This window comes from Numenius arquata, chromosome 10 (assembly GCF_964106895.1).
Source record: "Numenius arquata chromosome 10, bNumArq3.hap1.1, whole genome shotgun sequence".
NCBI lineage: Eukaryota > Metazoa > Chordata > Aves > Charadriiformes > Scolopacidae > Numenius > Numenius arquata.
Window position 1 is genome coordinate 19,316,357 of NC_133585.1, and position 20,482 is coordinate 19,336,838.

The window sequence follows — 20,482 nt, forward strand, 5'->3', positions numbered from 1 at the left end:
TACTTTTATTAAAACCCGAAAGGCGGGTATCACCATCCCAAGCCACGGAATTCCGCCATCCTCCAGAAAGCAAAAGTACAGGAACTGCCAAGTGATTCTTGTTTTAGTGTGTCAGGCAGGAAAGTGCTGCAGAAGAAGACACCCTGGGAAGAGGCTTCCTGCTGCCCTGTTTACCAAACCGGGCAGAAAACAAAATAATTTAATCATCCAACCCCTGCATAGTTTAAAAGTACAACATATATACAGCTATAAATTAATTCTAAATAGATTATATTTTCTTTTCTTTTTTTTTTTTTTTTAAAAAGTTTTCTGTTATCACCAAATCGTCCGATATCTCTCTCCGTCGGCAGCGAGCAGAGCGGTCGCAAAGGGTCTCCTGCTTCATGGCTTCTGCAGTTAAGTTTGTGTGTTATTTTTACACTCTACACGTTTGTTCTTGGGGCTGTGGGATCTCAGGAGCAACAAGACTGTCGCACACTAGCGGTGTCGGAAGGGAAGGAGCAGCTTGATTTCCTGTCCTGAGACATCAGTCGAACGGCGCAGACAGGCAGAGAGAAGAAAGAGGGCAGTTGTGCGTTGCTAATTCTCCAATTCCATTTTTTAATATACAGTTTGATTCTTTTAAATAATCGAGTCTGTCACCTCGGCTCAGTGCACTTCACCAAAAGTCTTCAGGCATTTCAAGAGTCTGGGAACAAAAGCGGGAGCGGTGTCAGTCTCCGGACAATCGCACGCCGCCGTACCTCCCCCTTCCTTCCCCCCCCCCCAACCCCGCAACCCATTACAGGCAGCAGCTTTTTCAGTCGCGTTATTTCAATCCGCAGCGGGCCCTCTGCCTAAGAGCAGCTCTCTTTTCCGACTGCTGAGGGTACAGAGAGGGAATTAAAGAAAATCAGGCAATTAACGCCGGTCTATCGTGAAAGAAGAGGCGCAGTTATCAAAACAAGAGAGCGGGCGTATCAAGATAAGAATGGTTCCAAAAACAGGATACACCAAAAAAAAGGCCGAACGTGACCCAGAGGATTTGCTTTAAGGGCCAAACTTTCAGACGTGCTCCCTTTGCCAAGGAAAATAAAAACCAAACGAAAATGCCTCTGCTAAACCTCCTTACTCGCGCCTACAAATCAAGCAGCTGGATGTCCCAACGTCCCCAAGATGTCTTTGCAAGCCCCAATGGTGTCTGTACAACTAACACCAGGTGCAAGCTTCACCTCTGATTTATTTCCTATAGAAACCCTGTTTCCAAATTAATTTTGTGGAGGAAGGACCCGTATGTTTTACAGCCACCCCAGCAGTATCTGGGAGGTGAAACCAGCTCGGATAATTAAGCAGGAGAAGGACTCCAAACTCAAGGCCAATTTTTTTTCCATTATTTCCATGCAGTTCTCCCATGACCCAGCACACCCAGTCTGACGCGGGCTATCTGGGGCTCACCTTAATTCAAGCTCTCCAGCCCCCCGAGTCTCCCAGACTCCCCCTCAGCCGTTTTTACTTTGATTCCCACTTTAAACCGCAGTAAGTTACTTCTACAACCTGCTGTGAACTCTGGCCATTTGCTTTGTTCTCCTTGAGTGTCATGGGATGGCAACGGGGGGAGCAAGGAACATCTGTTTGGAAGGAGTCCATTCCCTGTCATCATATTGCTTTCGAGTGCCAGGGGATAACAGCTTTTTCAGTAAAACAGACAATAAGGCAATCAAAAAAAAAAAGGTTCATTAAAATGTGGCGGCTGGCTGCCGTGGCCAGTAAAAGACTTCCAACCAGCCGAGGAGCACGTGGCCACCGTTCCCAATGTGCAGTTGGACAAGAGCTTAGCTGAGTCGCCAACATGCCTGGGGCTTCTGCTCTGTTCCTAAAGACCCGACACCGATAGTGCCAGAGAAAACAGGGAGCTTGGAGAGAGCTGAGGGTGCCGACATGCAAACTAAACAAAATCGATTTCCCCATTAATGAGTGTACGCTTGATGGAGGGGGGGTGCTTCCCCCAGCGACGTGTGTGCGTCCGGAGGAGACTCGCGAAGGTCTGCGTCTCAAACAGAGATTGAAGTAAGTATGAAAAGCGCTATCGTGCCCTGCTCTGCTGCCAGGGGAAGCATCACCAGCTCGTACTTAGACCTCTGCTGAGCGGGCAGGCGGTGACTATCCATGCAGAGAGGCTTGAACGTCTGACAGTCTGCTACAGCTGGGGGTGCCCATCTTCTGTGCTCGCTGGTACAGATCCGAATCTCCGAAGTAGCGCGCCCGGTACAACAAGCCTTCCTCTGCAAAGGGAAAAGCCCGGCATTACGAACGCCATGTAGAAGGAGACCCACCCGCCAGGCCATGTTCCACCCCAGGCTCTGCTGTGAACAGGAGGCACCTCAAGTTCTCCAAGGGAAGATGAAGCATAGGATGAGGCTGGGGAAATGCCCTGTGCTCTTTAGGACAGAATGGGTGTAACATCTGCTAACAGCTCATCCATTCCAGGGAAAGCCTTAGGAACCTGACGGGACCTGCCTCTAGTCCCAGGAGGCACACGGGGCAGCCTACACAAAGGTTAGCCCAACAACACAGGCAAGAAGAAAGGCAGAGGCTCATAGCTTGGTGTATTGGCCTCATTTGGCAGCACTGGGGGCTCTAACAGCCCCTCCTGCCTCCCAGGCACTCAAATCCTACCCCAGCCACTGCTCCAAGAGCTGTGATTGTCACCTGCTGGGAAGGGGCACCCAGAGAAGTCAGGTCACTCCTGGGACTTGGCAAACTGTTTGCTGCCCTCGCCACACTCCGATGGCCACATCATCTCTCACGCTGGCTGGCTGGGTGGCCGTCCCTCCTAACCCCGTGTGCCTTCAGCAAGGCCATGTCTGTGCTGCCACCACAGCCTTCTGAGCAGGGACGGGGTGTGGGACGGAGGACACCACGGGCAGCAGACTTTCAGACACCGAAATGAACAACTGAAATATTACACGGAGCTATCGGGGGCCCCCTGAGAATGAGATGGCTGCAACCTTCCCCCTCCACTGGAAAACAAGAGATATCCTACTGACACGGCAGGGAACCTGTGGGGCACAACTCCTGTCTGACCAGTTCTACAGCAGCATTAAAAAAACAAAACAAAACAAAAACCCCCACATGCTGGATTTGTCACGAAGTCATAGATAGAAAAAAAAAAAAAAAAAAGCCAACAAAACAGGAAATGTGCTTGCACCATGTTAAAGTGTAACTTTAGCATAACTCAGTCCCCAGTAAAAGATCTTTCTGAAGCCGACCTACGCAGCAGCCAAGACCCCCGGGGCCTGAGCCCACACTACTCACTCTGCTGCTTCTCTTTCCAGCAGTTATTTCGAAGGTTTGCGATATAGTCGTCCTCCACGCTCCTTTCAACATTTTTCAGGTTTGTGCCCGTATATTCATCTGCAAAGTTCTCGGATACGTAATAGGTGACTTTTAAGTGCTCTGTCATTCTTCTGTGTATGTGACCCACAGACCTAGTTCAGGGAGAAGAGTCAGAAAAGTGTAGGACACGCTCCAAGGGCAGAGCAAAAAGCTCCCAGCTCTTTATAATGCACAACACGCCACAATACCGAACTGCTGAAAACATACATCACTCTTATGCATCCACAGACTTGAAGGCTTGGAAAGGAGAAGCATTTCTGGTGGAAATGAAACGCCAACACAGGGAGAAAAAACCTGCCAGGCCTCTAGCTAGGTGGGCAGAGCTCCCAATACAGACATAACACTGAGGCAGATTGCCCAAGGCCTAAACCCACTTAAAATAAAGTGTTCATTAGGTTTTTTCAGCACTAATTAAATCTCTCTGCAATTTCCTTGCCGATGACACCATCATCTGTTTTTGCCGGGGAGCCCCAAGGATGGTTACAAAGCTCGGCGGGTGATGCCTGTGCGGTGCAGGGTGAGAGCAGCCAGCGAGGCAGAACGGTGCCTGCAGGGAGGAGCACGGCAGCACCGAGGGGAGGGCAGAGCGGGGGCTGGCTCTCACAGCTCCCCAGCAACCCCCCTTGCTCAGGTCAAACCCAGTCCCCTCTGCCGAGATATCTGCTAACCCCAAGCGCATCAGCTTCCTCTACCACATCACATGCTGCAACGAATACCATCGCTTGCAAGAACAAAATTAGACCTGCTCTGCACTCGAGCCTGCACCAACTGGTACAGAAAGCACTTGCTAGAAGAAAATCTCTTCTTACCCTACCCCCATGGATTTGCATTTCAGACAGAGCCCTGTACTTATTTTCCCCAACACTCCAGCAAACCTAGAGATACTCAGTAGGGCGTGTTTGCAAGCTGTAACACAGGACCTGTGCCCAAACACTGGATTCATCAGGAACAGCTCCATCTGGAGACGTGCCCAAAGTTTCCCATAATAAATACCAGCTGGCTGCTGCATTAAAAGCCAGCCTGATTCTTAAGCCAGGTATAAACATTAACTCATCCGGCTCGCCCTTCAGTCTGTTATCTGGGTTTACAGGAGTGATTCAAAGACTCCTGCCTGTTTCATCAAGGTCCAGGACTCAGGGACGAGTGGTGGGTACCTGGACAGACTGAACATGACCAAAAAGCTCTCTTGGCATTTTTTGAGACAAAGGCTAACACATTTCCGGCAGTGCCTGCTGGCAGAGATACAGCCTGCCAGCAGGCACTCAGCTCACTATTTTACCTGTTAAGACAGAGCCCTAAGCTCTCCCAAAGTTCCTACGCCTCATCCGTATAAAGATGGAACTACAGAGGTGTGCTCTCAAAGGAGGAGGATTTAAGCTCACAAGAGTTTCAGCAGCATGTTTGAGTGTAAAGCATGAAAATAAGGGCAGGACCTGGTGCAAGAAACCCGCCACCACCAAGTCAGACATGCAATTAAGTCAGGCAAATTCGATGAGGTGTTATTGAAGAGCAGGGTGGTGCAGACAGGCCCACAACTAGACAGGTCTTTTGGCAGAAAGCTAGTTTTTGGAAGAGATTTACAAAAGCAACAGAGCAACAAATGGTTCCTTAGGATTCTGCCTTTCTCACCGACAGCTTCACTGCCAAGAAATGGCATTAAAAAAAAATCTCTGTGTGCCATTAAAACCTCACCGGGTTCAAAAGCTTCTCGCCTCCTGCTCAGCAAGTTCAGCGTGGGGAGCTCCAGCTTTCTGCCAAAGGACGGCCAAGCACAGCCTTTCCCTTTACATCAGGCAGGCAGCAAAAGGGGCCTGGCTGCCTGTGTGAGCCAGCAAGCGAGTGAGCAGCACCGCCTGCTGGTACAGCACGCCTTTTCCTCCCGAGCCCAGCTGAAGTGCCTTGGTCATTCAGGAAGGATGCACTGAGGACTGGATCAGCTCATTTGCCGCTCTTGTGTCCAAATCCAAACTTGGCAATCGGCTTGCTTGCTGCTACCTCAGCATGCAGAGACAGGGACAGCACAGGGAACGGGGAACCGAGCAGCAGAGAAACACCTGGGACTCAGGGACGGCTGAGAACTGACAAGGCTGGCAGCAAATCCCTGCCCACTTAAAAGCTGCCCTCCACCGAACATGCTCTCGCCCCATAAACCACCTCTTCACCAGTATAAAACAAACTGGTATACATATATAATGCTTAATTTTATAGTCCTAATATCAACTGTGGAAATCACATCTCAATACTCTTTAGCATCTCAGAATAACCCTGAACCGTGCCCTCTTCAAAACCCCTCCACCTTTTGGTTCCAAGCACTAATGTGCACATTAAAAGACTAAAGACACATAGTCTTTACCTTGGACTCGAAAGCTAAGCTGAGTTTTGTAGTATTTAACATCATCAATGGCAAATGTCGTCACCTGTGAATGTGAAACTAAACAGGGCCGGCTGGCTGTAACCAAGTCTACCCTCTTTAAATACACATAAGGAGCTTCCACAGAAAATACATTAAGCTTTTGCCAAGAATGATGCAAGCAGCCAGAAATCAAGCCTGTTTTCCCATTCTTTGTTGGCACTGCAAAGTGAGCAAGAATAAACACTCATTTCATTTGTCAACCATGTGAGCAGATCAGGGCATTTCCACAGGATCTAGGATGAAACAGCTTCACTTTCGCATAGTAAATGTCTGGCCATAGCTATTTCACGGCAAGATTAGAGTTCAAAACCAGGGTATTTTCTCTGGGAGTGTCTTTTATTCCTTCTTCTCTTCCTCTATTGCTTTGCACTGGGCATAAACTGAAGCCTTCATGAAGAACAGATCTGGCTTTTCTTTTTCACACCTAGATTTAACTCTCCATATTAATTCATTCTGCATATGGGATCTCAGTGCTGGGCTACAGTCTCTCAAAGCCATTTCGCCTGTCCCTTTCTAGGACAGACACACCCAGTTGTGGGTATGGGCTGCAGAAGGTCCCTGTCAAAGAACATCCTCCCTTAAGCAAGTGAGCACCCTCCAACCTTCCCCACACCTTCCATCTCAAGACCTGTTTGAGAACCAGGAGGCCGTCACTGATGTGCGAGACATCTGGCAGCAAGAGCAATGGTGTGATGAGATAAAGCAAAGAAAATAGAAAAGACAGGAAAAACAGAGAGCCTAGATCCCTACCCCACCATGCCACCCTGCCCTCCAGAACCCAACCCCCTTCCCAGTGGGATAAGTTTTAGAGTAACAAGTACTAACGGCCTCTGGCTCAAACTGTAGGGTGGGCTGGAGACCATCATCTGGCTGAGAGCAGACACAATGATCAGGATGAGGATAGGCATCAGCTGGACAAACAACCCAAGGCCACCCTGAAGGAACAGAAACACACAGTGGAGTGTCACCCATACACTTTTGTGCAAGGATCCCATTGCTCTCCCTCCCAGCCCTAACACGACCTCAAATCTCCTGCTTTTCACAGGCATTCAGCTTAGGAGGCACCCCAAAATAACCGGGGGGAACCCAGCAGCCCTGAGTTCCCCCCCAGAAAGGGCAGCGTGACCCCAAAGACCCAAATTCACTGCCCCTTCTCCAGGTGTGACAAAGGGCAGAGGGGGACTGGTGGGGGGACCCTTGTGAGTTAATTTCAAAAGCCTCATGCCCATATTTTGTTTCTCTAGAGCACGTGTGGTTTCTGTCCTGCCTGTGCTAGTGAGCAAAACTGGTTTTACGGAAGCCTTCTCCCCTCTTCAGTGTCAGACGAAAGGAATTCCCCCCCTACCCCACCTCCTGAGCTCCCTCCAGTTCCAGCAGAGTACGCTTTCCCCTTTAAGCTTGAAGAAAAATATTCAGGAACTTCTCATTGTTTGTTTGTTTGGGTTTTTTTGTTGGTTTTTTGTTTGTTTGTTTTTTGGTGTTGTTTGTTTGTTTTGCTTTTTTTAAATATAATTGGCTATCCCCAGGAAATAGTAACCTTCAATACATAACCCTGGTCTCTTAAAGAGTAAGTCCCTCATTCTCACTTCTCTAGACCAGAGGGCTTGGAGTGCTGGAGATGATCGATTTTCTGTGATGGGAAAACACAAAAGCAGCTCATGCTATTCAGTGTCTTCCTTTGTTAATTAAGAATCACAGATTAGAAAAGCCCCATCTTCTATACTAGAATAAAAGGGAGAATGAGTTCACATTGGGAGGAGCCACAAGTATCCATATTATCTGAAAAGTGGATTTGCCTTTGAAATTACAGAATTAAATCAGAAAGGAAATGCTTATTCTGTGGTAAAGAGAGGTACACCTTACTGGTGTGACCTTATTTCAAAGCAGCACTGTTTCAAGACACACCAGCATTTTTCCTACCGGCCAACACTACGCGAGTCCCAGGAGAATGACCACCAGTAAATTAACCGCAACTTGGTGTAAATTCTAAAGGCAGCTCACTGCCCACAACTCCAGCGTTCTGCTGGCTGGGGAGTTGGTGGAAACAAGCAGGACTGTTTCACAAGACAGCCACGCCAACTAGCTCCCAATTGACGTACCGGTATAACCTTTAGACTCCCAGCCCCCTGCCTGTTCTCCACTTACGTCACCCTGATGTTCTCGCCTGTCCTGCCTCTGATGGTAGGTATATCGCATCCTGCCGTTGCTGTATACGTGAACGTTACCTATAGGCAAAAGAAAACTGTTACACAAAAGTCAGAGTACGTAAGATGGTGCTGGCTGGCCAGGAAGGAACCACGAAAGGTGGCCATGTTCCACGTCAGCCTCAACAATCAAAACACAGTAGGAAAAAGCAGACAGCAAAATCAGGAATCTTAACTTTGAACATTGTCAGAACGGGCTTGAGCTGTTTCTTTGGTTCGGGCCACACTCAGCAAAGATATAAGGACATAGAGACTGAAAAGGAATTCATGCTGTGCTCACATTTAGATCTGGTAACAGGACAAGAGGAAATGGGCACAAACATGAACATAAGAAGTTCCATCTAAACATGAGGAGGAACTTCTTTACTTTGAGGGTGGCAGAGCCCTGGAAGAGGCTGCCCAGAGAGGTGGTGGAGTCTCCTTCTCTGGAGACATTCAAAACCCGCCCGGACAAGTTCCTGTGCAACCTGCTCTGGGTGGACCTGCTTTGGCAGGGGATTGGACTGGATGATCTCCAGAGGTCCCTTCCAACCCCATATGATTCTGTGATTCTGTGGTCTGCTGTTACCACTGCTCCCAGTTCAGCCTGCTTCAGGGAGCCAGCAGCACGCCAGTCAGTGCAGAGCTGGAAGAATGACAGCACATCTGCCCAGCTGGGCTGCTGCCAGGCTGGAGCTGGGATGTCTCAGTGAAATGGCGATCCGACAGATTTGGGCTATTCCTGAGAGCCCTGCGTAAGTCCCAGCATACAAGGTACACGTCCATGGTTTTGGTCAGCAGGTCACAGGGCCAAAGCCCCCCCAACTCAAGCCACTCCATCATGTCTCAACAGAGACTGTTGTAGCTTTGGTGCGAAGCGGATATGGGACTCCACAGGAGACAGACAAAAGAATTCATAGAAAAAAAAAATCCCTATTCATCACCTGAAGGCAATATTTACAAAATGAGCTATATAAACCACAGCTGAAAAAAAAACACAAGTATTCCTAATGTGAACTGAGGAGACATGTCTGAAGGCTAACTGACGGTGGGCACAGAGATCTGTCTACAGGATCACATGAAAATTCAGGTTAGAAGTGACCAGGACGTCCAACTTCCTGCTCAAAGCAGGGTCAGCTGTGTAGAGACACTATCTTGTACAGGCCTCCTCGCTTCTAATCGAACTTACTTTAGATTAAAACCAATTACAAAGAGAAATAATTTTAGTAGCTTTTCCACCTTAAAAACAGAACTCTTCCACGTCTTGTTTTAAATGTCAAAACTACAGCTAAAAAGGGAGGCCAACTAAGAAAGCGGTCATGAATTCTCTTGGGACAGTGAGGAAAGGAAAAAAGATTGAGCTAAAATAGCAACCCACTGGTTTTACCCGAGTAGCTTTACCTCTCTGACAGGCAGAACATGAATGCCGCAAAAGGCTTCAAAATGCCTTCGCAAGGACTTGACGTTAGCGTGTTAATTCTTACATGCCAGATAGGAAAGAGCTACCAGAGTAAATCTTCTCAACTGAAACAAAAATATTTATTTTTCCAAGTTGGTCCACAGTGGTCAAATAACCACTGCCTCTGCTGCCAGGCAAATACGAATAGAGCAAATACAAGGGAGCCTTCTAAAACACCCTTATCCTTATATTAAATCTGTGTCTTTTTGATCAGAACTGATCAAGTGAAGGAACACTTCTTTCCTGCTACCGAAACCATAATCACTACTGTGGATAGACAGGATACAGATTTAATTTTCAATTCAAGAGGTTTAAATTATGCTCTAGAAATAACACTTTCCTTTTCTTTATGGGACACAGTGGAAAGAAGGAAGTGGGCTCTGATCTCGGAGAAACTGCTTCAGCCTGTGTGGCAGAGCAGATACAGATCAAGAACAAGGCCCAGGCGTTACCACACTTTGTTCTGCTGAGAAGATTTAACTTCTAAAACCATCAGGCAGAAAAAGCCTTCTTCAAAATAGGATTATTTTTACAACTAGCCTCACACAAGTAATTTTTTATTCTAACGTTCGACCCAACTTAGTAACAGCTAACGTTGCCAGCATGCAAACAAATACCTGAAGTTGGGCAGAAGTCCAGCTTTGATGGCATTACCTGCTGGATGCCGAGTTCTCCAAGTACCCGTCTGAACAATTTAGAAAACTCTAGGTGCTTAGGTCACACGTGAAGGAGAACTCTCTCCCATCAAACTCAGCAATCCTTGCACAGCCAAATAAATCGCTACTGCACTGTTGCTCTGTCAGAAAGGACAGGGTCCCATTCAAGAGATTAAGGTTTAACGTGCTTACTAGAAGGAAAACCACCACCAAAAAACATGTTGAAGAGGTCCTCGGGGGATATGTCTGCCTCAAACCCGCGGTGGAAGTCCGAGTGACTGTGTCCGTGCCGAGCAGGGTTGAGTTTCTCGTCTCCGAACTGGTCATATTGCTTCCTCTTCTCCGGGTTGCTCAATACTGCGTATGCATTACCAATGGCTGAAATATCAACAATAAGGAAGCAATTAGCTTCTTTCTTCTACAGATAATACATCTAGCCCTGCAGACTGCCGGGACTTGCCTTTCTCATGACACAAACGAGATTCTCAGCTACCCACGTCTTTTCAACAGGCTACTTCAGCAGCGCAGCGCTACTACCTGGCACGCTCCTCTGGCAAACACGGGCAGAAGGAAACCACACCAAGAAACTCAATGAAAAAAGGCCTTAGCTAATTCAAATGACGAAGTTATGATACGATCGGTACAAATTGGGTATATGTCCCCAGAGAAACCCTCTCAGATGAATGAAACTATGAATTGCGAAAGAAATACTGGTTATAGAGCAGCTACGCGTTTCACTTAGTTAAACTTCTTACTTCTTTTGAACAACTAATGCCCAAATCCTTCAGCCATAAGCAACTGTATGGGAAAATACAATTTTATTAGACAAATTTTATTCAAAAGTGCCATTAAGGAAATTCAATGTCATAGCCTAAAAACCAGAACTGCAAAGAATTTAAATACGGGCTAGATCACTGAAAGAGATTTAAAACCTTCCATAAAAGTTAGTAAGGAGATGCTGGCTAGAAGTTGTGTCTGTTAGCTATGGATTTCAAAATTTCCAGATGCCAGAAGTAAGGTGCACAATTAGAAGGGCTGTTAACCAGTGCCTGTGACGGTGGAAATGTACTGGAACTAAAGCCCTGCCAGTTCCCCACGTCACTCTCCTTCCAACCTCAGCCTTTCTACCAGAATGTCTGCCTGCCACCCTCCTCTATTTCTGTACTTCTCTCTCTCCACACGTCCCAGCTTACCACTTCCCCTCTCTACCAACCCACTCAAGGGCCTCCCTGCATAACTGCAGAGCCTAAACTCCCTCCTCTCTGTCACGAGGAGGCAAAAAACTTCACAGCAGTAGTTTCTTGGTGGATGGATACAAGGCAGGGGTAGAAGTTATAGAAAACAGAAATACATGCCCTTTGGAGGAGATGAACTCCAAAATTCAACATTTTCCCCGTACGCAGATCGAGGTGTACAGTTTCCTCTTGGACTAGAGATTTGGAGAGTGGAGGATGTAATGTCAATATACTTGTTCTCCTTCTTGGTTATAATTAGTGCACACAGAGCAAGCATTTCTACAACCAGGCAAGAGAGCCGGACAACAAGGACTGACTCTCAGCTTATTAGCTTGTTCTTTCAAACTGCGTGGTTAAGCAATGAAAACGGAGCAGTTCAGGGATTTATTCGTTGTCCGACTTTCTGCTGACAAAGCCCAAGAAACACCTCATTCCACATCAGGATTTTAGCTCAAAGTAGCCAGGTTCAACTCTTTTTTCCAACGTCAGCCAAAGGTAATGATGCACATCTGCTCCAAGACAGACTGCAGCTAACTGGAACTATAGACTGAGACAAGGTCTCAAGACGAGACGTAACGCTTTATCAGCTGTCACTAGGAAGACGAATGCCAAGACTTCAGCTAATACATGAACTAAAAAAAAAAATAATTAACTAAAATCCTCATAGCAGTGCACATTTCCCCCTTCACCCACTGGAATCAAACAGCTGGACTTCAGTGAGCCCCAGAGACTAGCAACTCAGCTCAGGGGCTGAAGGACAGGGGAGCCAACGAGGCAAGGCCCAAGGAGAGATAACCGGAGAGCAGATAGCTCCGCAGCGGAGGATAAAGGCCACCTTGCTTAACGCACAACTTCTGGCACGTAACTCTCGTCAAAGCCTTCGGCAAACATCATTATTTAAGGTTACAGGTGAAGAAACCTGCCTTTCGCCACTTAGCAAGGACTGAAGGATAAACTATGGAACAGCAGCTTACTGCCCATGTGGCAGGGATAGCTGTCGGCAAACGCTCGCTCTTTCGTCTGGCCCCCCCACTAAAAAAGGCTTTCCCAAGTAGCTGAGGGTCAGCTCATTATTTGCTAACAGCAATATGCTTATCAGATACGGATTTAAGTCTTAAAAGACTTGAACAAACCTTACATAAGACTTTTACTGCTGAATTCATGTCTACTAGAAGCTTACCCGAATACTGTACCAATACACTTAGGTCAGGGTAGCCTTGCTCCCTGCTCCAGCAGAAGTCTCGCCCGTTTCACTCCCGAGATGGCCAGAATCAAACCACACTATTTAAATGGTTTAACACTGCAAAAACCCCACTGTACAACCGGAACCAAAAAGTTCTGCCTTTAGCTCAAGGATAATAATCAAACTCCCACAGCTTGCAAGGGAAAATGGGGTTATGTGTTCCAAGCAATAGCGTTTCTCTTGGAAAATTACTCGTTTTAAGGTATTTTAATACCCAGTCAACATCCCTGCTGCACAGGTAGAGAGGCCCTGAGAATCGGGCTCTTTACAGCAGAATTGAAGCTCACGGTGACCTTTTTCGAGTCCTGGTTGGGCTCAGCTGTATGTCTGGTCCAGTTTTGCCCCAGAAATTTTCACCTGGGGTTTCTATCCACCAATTCCATCCGCAACCTTTCACAATGGTCAGGTGCTTGCTTAGAAACCTGAAGGCTTACTGGCTGCCCGAAATGCTCAATGAGTGGAAGAGTATGACTACCAGCTCTGAAGAAGATGAGTTTCCTGCCATTGGGCGTGCCCAGCAATGTCTCTCCTGAGGGATTCATGAACCCAACACTACACAGTTGGTGCTGCACAACTTCCTGGGTCTCTACTTGATTTGTTGGTAGACAAGGGTGCCTGTGCTGGATGGCTGCAGGGCTTGGAGCTTCTTCCTGCTAGGTGAATGCTCTTGTACCTCTCAAAAAAACCCAGGATGGTTGACATCCCGAGGGAATTTCCTCCTAAGCAGCCTGGCAGGAGGCTGGAGCAACAGATGGGAAGGGCTGCTAGGAGAAAGGGAAGAAAGGCTTCTCCTTGTCCGACTAGCAGAGGTGAAGCCTTTCCATGCCAACCTGTGTTTAGTATTTTAGGCTTACGGCATAGTTTGTTCATAATACAACCAGCTCAGAAGAAGAGCTACAACTTTACTAAGAGGAGGTTTATTTCACTCTACCTGACTCATGAGGTTGTTTTTAAGAGCCCTTGCTAGCCCAAGGCAGCACCATCACCTGACGGTTGAGGGCAAATCCCAAAGTTGGAAGTGCTCTTTACCTTTAAACGCCTCTGTAGCCCCTGGTGCGTGGTTCTTATCTGGGTGAAATTTCAGTGCAAGTTTCCGGTAAGCCTTTTTCAGGTCCTCATCAGAAGCTTCTCTATTTACTCCCAGAATTTCATAGTAATCTTTGCATTGCTTTACCCTGCCAGCAGAGAGAGGAGAAAACACGGGACAGTTAAGTTTCAGCTGTAAAACCCACTTTGCATTGAATAGGTCTACTCCGCAACATCTCCCGCACCACAGTTTCGATGGATGTTGTTCAGTGAACTCGGGTTTACTCAGCTCTAATTCCTCAGAGGGTGACCCAATTTTTTTTCCACAGACTCATTCCCGCTGTGCCTGCATTATTAGCACACAAACACGCTCATGGAACAAGTCAAGCCAGTAAAGGTAGAAGGGCCTCTCCTGAGGCAATGATATCACCAGCTGAAGAATGTGATTGGCAAATAAGCTTCAGATTCATCATGGTCACGTTTTGGAAGCTATTTGGGAAGGACTACACATGGCAGGCTAGGATCTGAAGGATAGCTGGGCTACTGGCTTTCCCCCTCTCATCCCAGACTCAGTTAATTCACAGACCTAAAAATAACATCAGCTGAATTCTAGAGGAAGAGAAAGGGAGCTGCCCAGGCCTTTGTGCGCAGCCCAGCTCGCTCCGGGTAAACTTGCAGCCCAGGGATGGTTTCTCCTTCTCACATGACTTCGATGAGACAGAATTCAGCAGGCTGGGTTTTTGGAGAAACAGATGACGTAACAAGCATCCTGGTAAGTCCGTGAGCCACAGCAGTTCTTGCGCAATCCAGACCATGCCCATAACCTTAAACAAAGTTTACCAAATGACTGTGCCTGCAGTTCAGTCCTTCATCTTCCAGTATTTAAGAATGGTAGAAAGGAATAAAGAACAGCTTGAAACAGGGCTGGGAAAACAGGTGACTGGATAAACGTGTCCTGGGACTTTCCAGCAGGGGCGTTAGAAGTGTATCTTGCTAAGAGAGTGAAGCATCCTGCAGTGGGTTTCTACTTTATTAGGCCGTAAGAGAGACCACGAGCAGCGTATCATCAGGAGAGAAAGACACAGATGTGCCTTGTCACTTGCTACTAGGCCAAAGCTTAGAGGCGGAGGGCTGCCTACTGCAAGCTGTGAGCCATGACTTGCACCTATAGGATCTCAAGAGCACATGGGATTTTTCACAGCGTTACTGAATAACACTAAAGAAAACATTAACGCAAAGTCCATGGGATGAACGCATCCTAAAGGTCTCTTTGGATCTCAGCCAAGAAAAGGACTACATGCCTACAGTTCTAGCCCTTGAAGGAATATCTCATCCCTCGTAGACCCAACCCAGCTGCCTCCCAGGGCTGCTGTAGCTATAAATCCTCCTAGGTACACTTTTGACACCCAGCCAGTTAAAAACCACTCAATATGGTTCAAAGCACTGTGAAAACCAGACCAGTATCACATGATAAACTCAAACCGACTGTGGGTTGAAGCCACGGAGAGCTGTTGCACGCACCTCTTCACTGCATCCACCTGGTCCTGAGTGTAGCCCTTGGGGGCCTCCCCACCAGCCTCTCCGTTGGCCGATGGGAAGTCTCCACTCATTTTCTTGAACTGGGGGTTTGTGGACTCCCTGGATTGGCCATTGGCCGATTGCTCGTTCTTGTTGAGTGATTCAAGCAGAACTGAAATGAGAAAAAGAAAAAAGTTAAGAGACCACCAAGCTCAATTGCCCTTCCAACTCTCCCATAAAGAGGCCCCTCTTACATCTCTGCCACCACTCTAAGACTCCCCAGCCTTCGTCAGAAAGACCCTCACCTTTTCACCCAAGGAACACTTGAGCTTCTGCTGCTTCTTGCCTAGATGTGAGGGCTGCTGCTGAAGATATGGCCTGCTTCTCCCAACACTCACAGCCTCCATCAAAACTCCAGGCCTATCCAGCTGGATACTCTGGGAGCCATAGGGGATCACCAAAGTGGCACATCCTTGTCCTGTCTTTTTTTTTTTCCACATCTCTCATTAACAGTGAAGAATTTCCACATTTGTTCTCTAGTATATTATAAAGAATATTATCCTTCCTTATCTCCTGCTGTTGAGAATCTACTGTGCTGATAAATTGTGTGATGATGTCCTATCTTTACAGAGCTTAGGAAATAATACCGTGGGATGCCAGTCACACAGGGACATCCCCTTTCAGGGACAGAACTGCAGCACTCATTGCTGGCAGCACTAAAGGTCCCGTAAGACATGAGTCAGATGGGTGCTTTTTTCTATAGCACTGTCTTACCTACGTATTCAACGCGTGTAGAAGGCTGTGAAAACCATCTTTCTCAATTAGCAAATGTGAATTGCATAAGTTCAGTTTCCCTTTTCTTAAGTGGGGTGCGCATACATATTGGGTAAACTGCTGCGGACTATCGTAGAATTGTCTAGGGTGGAAGGGACCTTTAAGATCATCTAGTCCAACCACCAACTTAACTCTGATAAAAAAAAAAAAACCAACAAAAAAACCCATCACTAAACCATGTCTCTAAGCACTAGGTCAACCCGGCTTTTAAATACCTCCAGGGATGGTGCCTCAACCCCTTCCCTGGGCAGCCCATTCCAAGGCTTAAGAACCCTTTCCCTGTCAACATTTTTCCTACTATCCAATCTGAACCTCCCCTGGTGCAACTTGAGGCCATTTCCTCTTGTCCCATCACCTGTGACTTGGGAGAAGAGATCGACCCCCCCTGACTACACCCTCCTCTCAGGGAGTTGGAGAGAGCGAGAAGGTCTCCCCTCAGCCTCCTTTTCTCCAGGCTGAACACCCCCAGCTCCCTCAGCCTCTCCTCACAAGACTCATTCTCCAGACCCCTCACCAGCTCCGTTGCCCTTCTCTGGACCCGATCCAGCCCCTCAATATCTTTTTTGTGGGAAGGGGCCCAAAACGGGACACAGCCCTTGAGGCGGCGCCTCACCAGTGCCCAGTGCAGGGAGGCCATCACCTCCCGAGTCCTGCTCCCCACGCTGTTCCTGATACAGGCTAAGAAGATATCGCCTCCTCCTTGCAAGCCTCAGACACTGCCCTCCCTCCTTTTCAGCCAAGAGGGGACAAACACTCAGGCCTGGCCTAACCACAGAGGTGACAACACTGTGAAAGGCTCCTCCAAGCACAGAAGTATCTTTCCGTCATGCACTTCCCTGGCAGAAGGATAGCGCCATCTTTTTAAACTATTTTTGTCTTTTTTTTTTTTTTTTTTTACAAAATATCAGACTGATCTCTTCATGCCTCTAGTTTCTGAAGTTTATATGTTGCATCCCATTAAAAAGAACAGGCACAGGTAACACAGTCAAAACCAGACAGCGTTATTTACAAAGGCATCAGTAACTTGACAAGCTTGCAGTCCTTTATCCAGGGCCTAGGACCAAGAAGGACGTTTCATCTCCTGCAGATTGCACGTTACAGACCTTGCACTATGGGGGTATCACGTTCTTTAAGCAAGCGCAAACAATGCTTGCAGGCCAAGAGACGAACCAAGATATCCTATCTGCCCCGCAAAGCTTGTAGGGACAAGAAAAAACTGTTTGGCAATCCAACAGCCAATGCAGGCAATTGTTATGGGATGAAGGATAAAAACGACAGCGGGGCTAAGGAGCAGTAACTCACTGGATGAGCTTTTGAGTCTGGGGGCTTCACGGAGTTCAGCTTTCTGAAAAATAAATCCTTCCCTCACTCATATTTACACCACTAGAGTGTTCACAAAATTATAGTCTTTGCTTTCTTTCCTTCCAAACCTGGAGAAAACCACCAGGTGCTTTTAAACCTCATTTCACGAGGCAGTCCCTCTACCCACCCCACTCTTGCTGTTTTGGGCTCAGCTCCCTACAGCTTGCCAGGAGATTTTTGGTAGTGCAGTTCCCAAAACCAACCACAGACGTCCACGTACGATCACAGTTCCGTCTTGTTTTGCTCTACAGCTCCAGTCATATCGTTTCTGCATCATGCTGGTACTCTGTGCAGTCACAGCACAGGGCAAATTCATAAACTACTGAAGCAGAGACTGCTGGATTAGTTTTCAGTTCTATCAGTTCAGCTCCCCGACAAGCACGTGCCTCCTCGCTTATTAACCAACATTTGTTCAACTCCTGTTAATTTTTCCAAAAGTCCCGCTTAAAGGCAACCAGTGGGACTTTGTCTACCAAAGTGTGCTTGGCTGCGCTTATGCACAAGAAGATTTTTGCTGAATCCCCTTGCAAAAACCCTTTGCTGATCCCGTCACGACACCTGCAGGACCCAGCCAGGGTCAGAGTTTGAAGCGCTGGGTGCACAAGGTCCACGCCGCTGATTGTTGCCAAACCCAGCGTAACTCACCAGAAAGAGACTTCCCAGGGGCACACAAACTACGTAAAGACTCAATGACCACGGTGTAACTGCAGGATCTCTAGTAACGTTTCCCAACCACAGACTCGAAGCGCATGGGCAAACGACCGGCAAGACATCAACCAAAAGGTCCTTGGGCAGTGGCTCAGATGTAAAACCTGTACCACTGACTTGGTTAAGTCTGGTCACAAATTCACACACTGTATTTAACATTAGCCTGCCCTGCTGCCCCCTTTCCTCTGCCTTCCACCCTCTACACTCCATGCACATCCCACCTTTTATTCTGGCTGTCCTAGGCCACAGGATTAGGTCAAAACATGACTGCTTCACATTGCAACCTGGTGCTTGCTGTCATCCCGATCTGTTTCTCTGGTGCATGCCCTAGCAGAGCTCCTTGGGAAGGGGAATCCTTTTCTGGGTGGGCCTTTGTCTGCTACACCATGCTTTCTCATAGAATCATAGATTGGTTAGGGTTGGAAGGGACCTTAAAGATCATGGAGTTCCAACCCCCCTGCCATGGGCAGGGACACCTCCCACCAGACCAGGTTGCTCAAAGCCCCATCCAGCCTGGCCTTGAACCCCTCCAGGGATGGGGCAGCCACAGCTTCTCTGGGCAACCTGGGCCAGGGTCTCACCACCCTCACAGCAAAGAAATTCTTCCTGAGATCTAATCTAAATCTCCCCTCTTTCAGTTTAAAACCATTACCCCTCATCCTGTCACTGCACTCCCTGATAAAGAGTCCCTCCCCATCTCTCCTGTAGCCCCTTTAGGGACTGGAGGAGGCTCTAAGGTCTCCCCGGAGCCTTCTCTTCTCCAGGCTGAACCTCCCCAACTCTCTCAGCCTGTCCTCACAGCAGAGGGGCTCCATCCCTCTGAGCATCTTCGTGGCCCTCTGCTGGACCTGCTCCAACAGCTCCATGTCCTTCTTATGTTGGGGGTCCCCAGAGCTGGACACAGTACTCCAGGTGGGGTCTCACGAGCGCAGAGCAGAGGGGCAGAATCCCCCCCTCGCCCTGCTGGCCACGCTGCTGGTGATGCAGCCCAGGATGGGGTTGGGTTTCTGGGTTGTGAGAGCACACTACCAGCTCACGTTGAGCCTGTCAGCCACCAACACCCCCAAGCCCTTCTCCTCAGGGCTGCTCTCCATCCATGCGTATTCCTTTCGAAAAGCCTCTTCTCCTACCCGGTAACTTCACAGAAGCACAAACAAGGACACTCTGGGGCGGGTAAGCCCCAAGCCGGCCCTGCCAGGCCTCCTGCGGCTGCCCAGCGGCCGGGCCCCAGCAGATCCCCTCATGGCGGACTCGCCTTCCCGACCTGCTCCGCGCCCCCGCGCAGGCGCCGTGCGGGGTCAGCGCCGGCAGCGCAGGCCCCGCTCCCCCCCCACCCCCCCGCAAGGCCCCGCCGATCCCCCCCCGCCGCCTCCCCGGCCCGTCCCGGCGCTCACCGCGAACCCGCGGCGACGGGTAGAGTCGCTGCGCCTTCTCCAGGAACCGGCGGGCCTTCTCGGGCTGGTTGGCCGTGGCGGCGGCCAGGGCGATGCCGATGCACCGCTCCGCCTCGTCCCTGTTCGACTCCATGGCGGCGGGCGGGGCGGGATGGCGCGCGGAGCGATGGCGTCACGGGCGGGCTGATGGCGTCACGGGGGAGGCGAGGCCATCACGGGGGGAGGGAGGGAGGGGGGGACGGAGCCGGGCCTGGGAACCACCGGCAACCCCCCCCCCACCCTGGGCCGGGGCGGGCGGGCGGGGGGAACGGACAGACGGATAGACAGACAAGATGGCGGCCGCGGCCCTTGCAGCGCCTTTGGCCTTCCTGGTCCGGAAAATCATCAGTAATTGATAATAAAGGGGGGTGGGGGAGTGCAGCAGGGCAAGGGAGGGGATTATCCCCCTCTGGTGAGCCCCCACCTGGAGTCCTGCCTCCAGCTCCGGGGCCTCCATCATCAGGACATGGAGCCGTTGGAGCTGGGGCCAGAGGAGGCCACGGAGATGGTGGGAGGGCTGGAGCCCCTCTGCTGTGAGGACAGGCTGAGAGAGTTGGGGGGGGTTCAGCCTGGAGAAGACTCCAGGGCGACCTTATAACAGCCTTCCAGTCCGTTATAAGGGGCTCCAGGAGAGATGGGGAGGGACTCTTGATCAGGGAGGGGAGCCATAGGACGAGGGGGAAGGGTTTGACAGTGGAAGAGGGGAGATTTAGGTTAGACATTAGGAAGAAATTCTTCGCTCTGAGGGTGGTGAGACCCTGGCCCAGGTTGCCCAGAGAAGCTGTGGATGCCCCATCCCTGGAGGGGTTCAAGGCCAGGCTGGATGGGGCTTTGAGCAACCTGGTCTGGTGGGAGGTGACCCTACCCATGGCAGGGGGGTTGGAACTCCATGATCTTTAAGGTCCCTTTCAACTCTAACCATTCTATGATTCTGTGATACTGTGATATTTTTTTTCCCAGCCACTCGCCAAACAGACTCGGGTGAAAAACCAGCAAAAAGCCGGAGCAGAGCAGAAGAGATGAGCCACGAGGCATGT

At 49.1% G+C, this 20,482-nt stretch overlaps 1 protein-coding gene across 1 annotated transcript; it reads right to left on the reverse strand.

The window, feature by feature from the left end:
• Positions 1 to 87: 87 nt before the first annotated feature.
• DNAJB12 (DnaJ heat shock protein family (Hsp40) member B12) lies at positions 88 to 20,480 on the reverse strand. The gene is made up of 11 exons (XM_074155241.1): positions 20,414 to 20,480; positions 19,732 to 19,774; positions 19,407 to 19,656; positions 15,112 to 15,280; positions 13,594 to 13,739; positions 10,279 to 10,464; positions 7,934 to 8,013; positions 6,614 to 6,723; positions 3,295 to 3,467; positions 2,110 to 2,261; positions 88 to 688 (listed from the first exon to the last, which is right to left on the reverse strand). Exons 3-10 carry the CDS (start codon positions 19,537 to 19,539, stop codon positions 2,140 to 2,142), a joined length of 1,119 nt encoding a protein of 372 aa, XP_074011342.1. The 5' UTR covers positions 19,540 to 19,656; positions 19,732 to 19,774; positions 20,414 to 20,480; the 3' UTR covers positions 88 to 688; positions 2,110 to 2,139.
• Between the last annotated feature and the right edge of the window lie 2 nt (positions 20,481 to 20,482).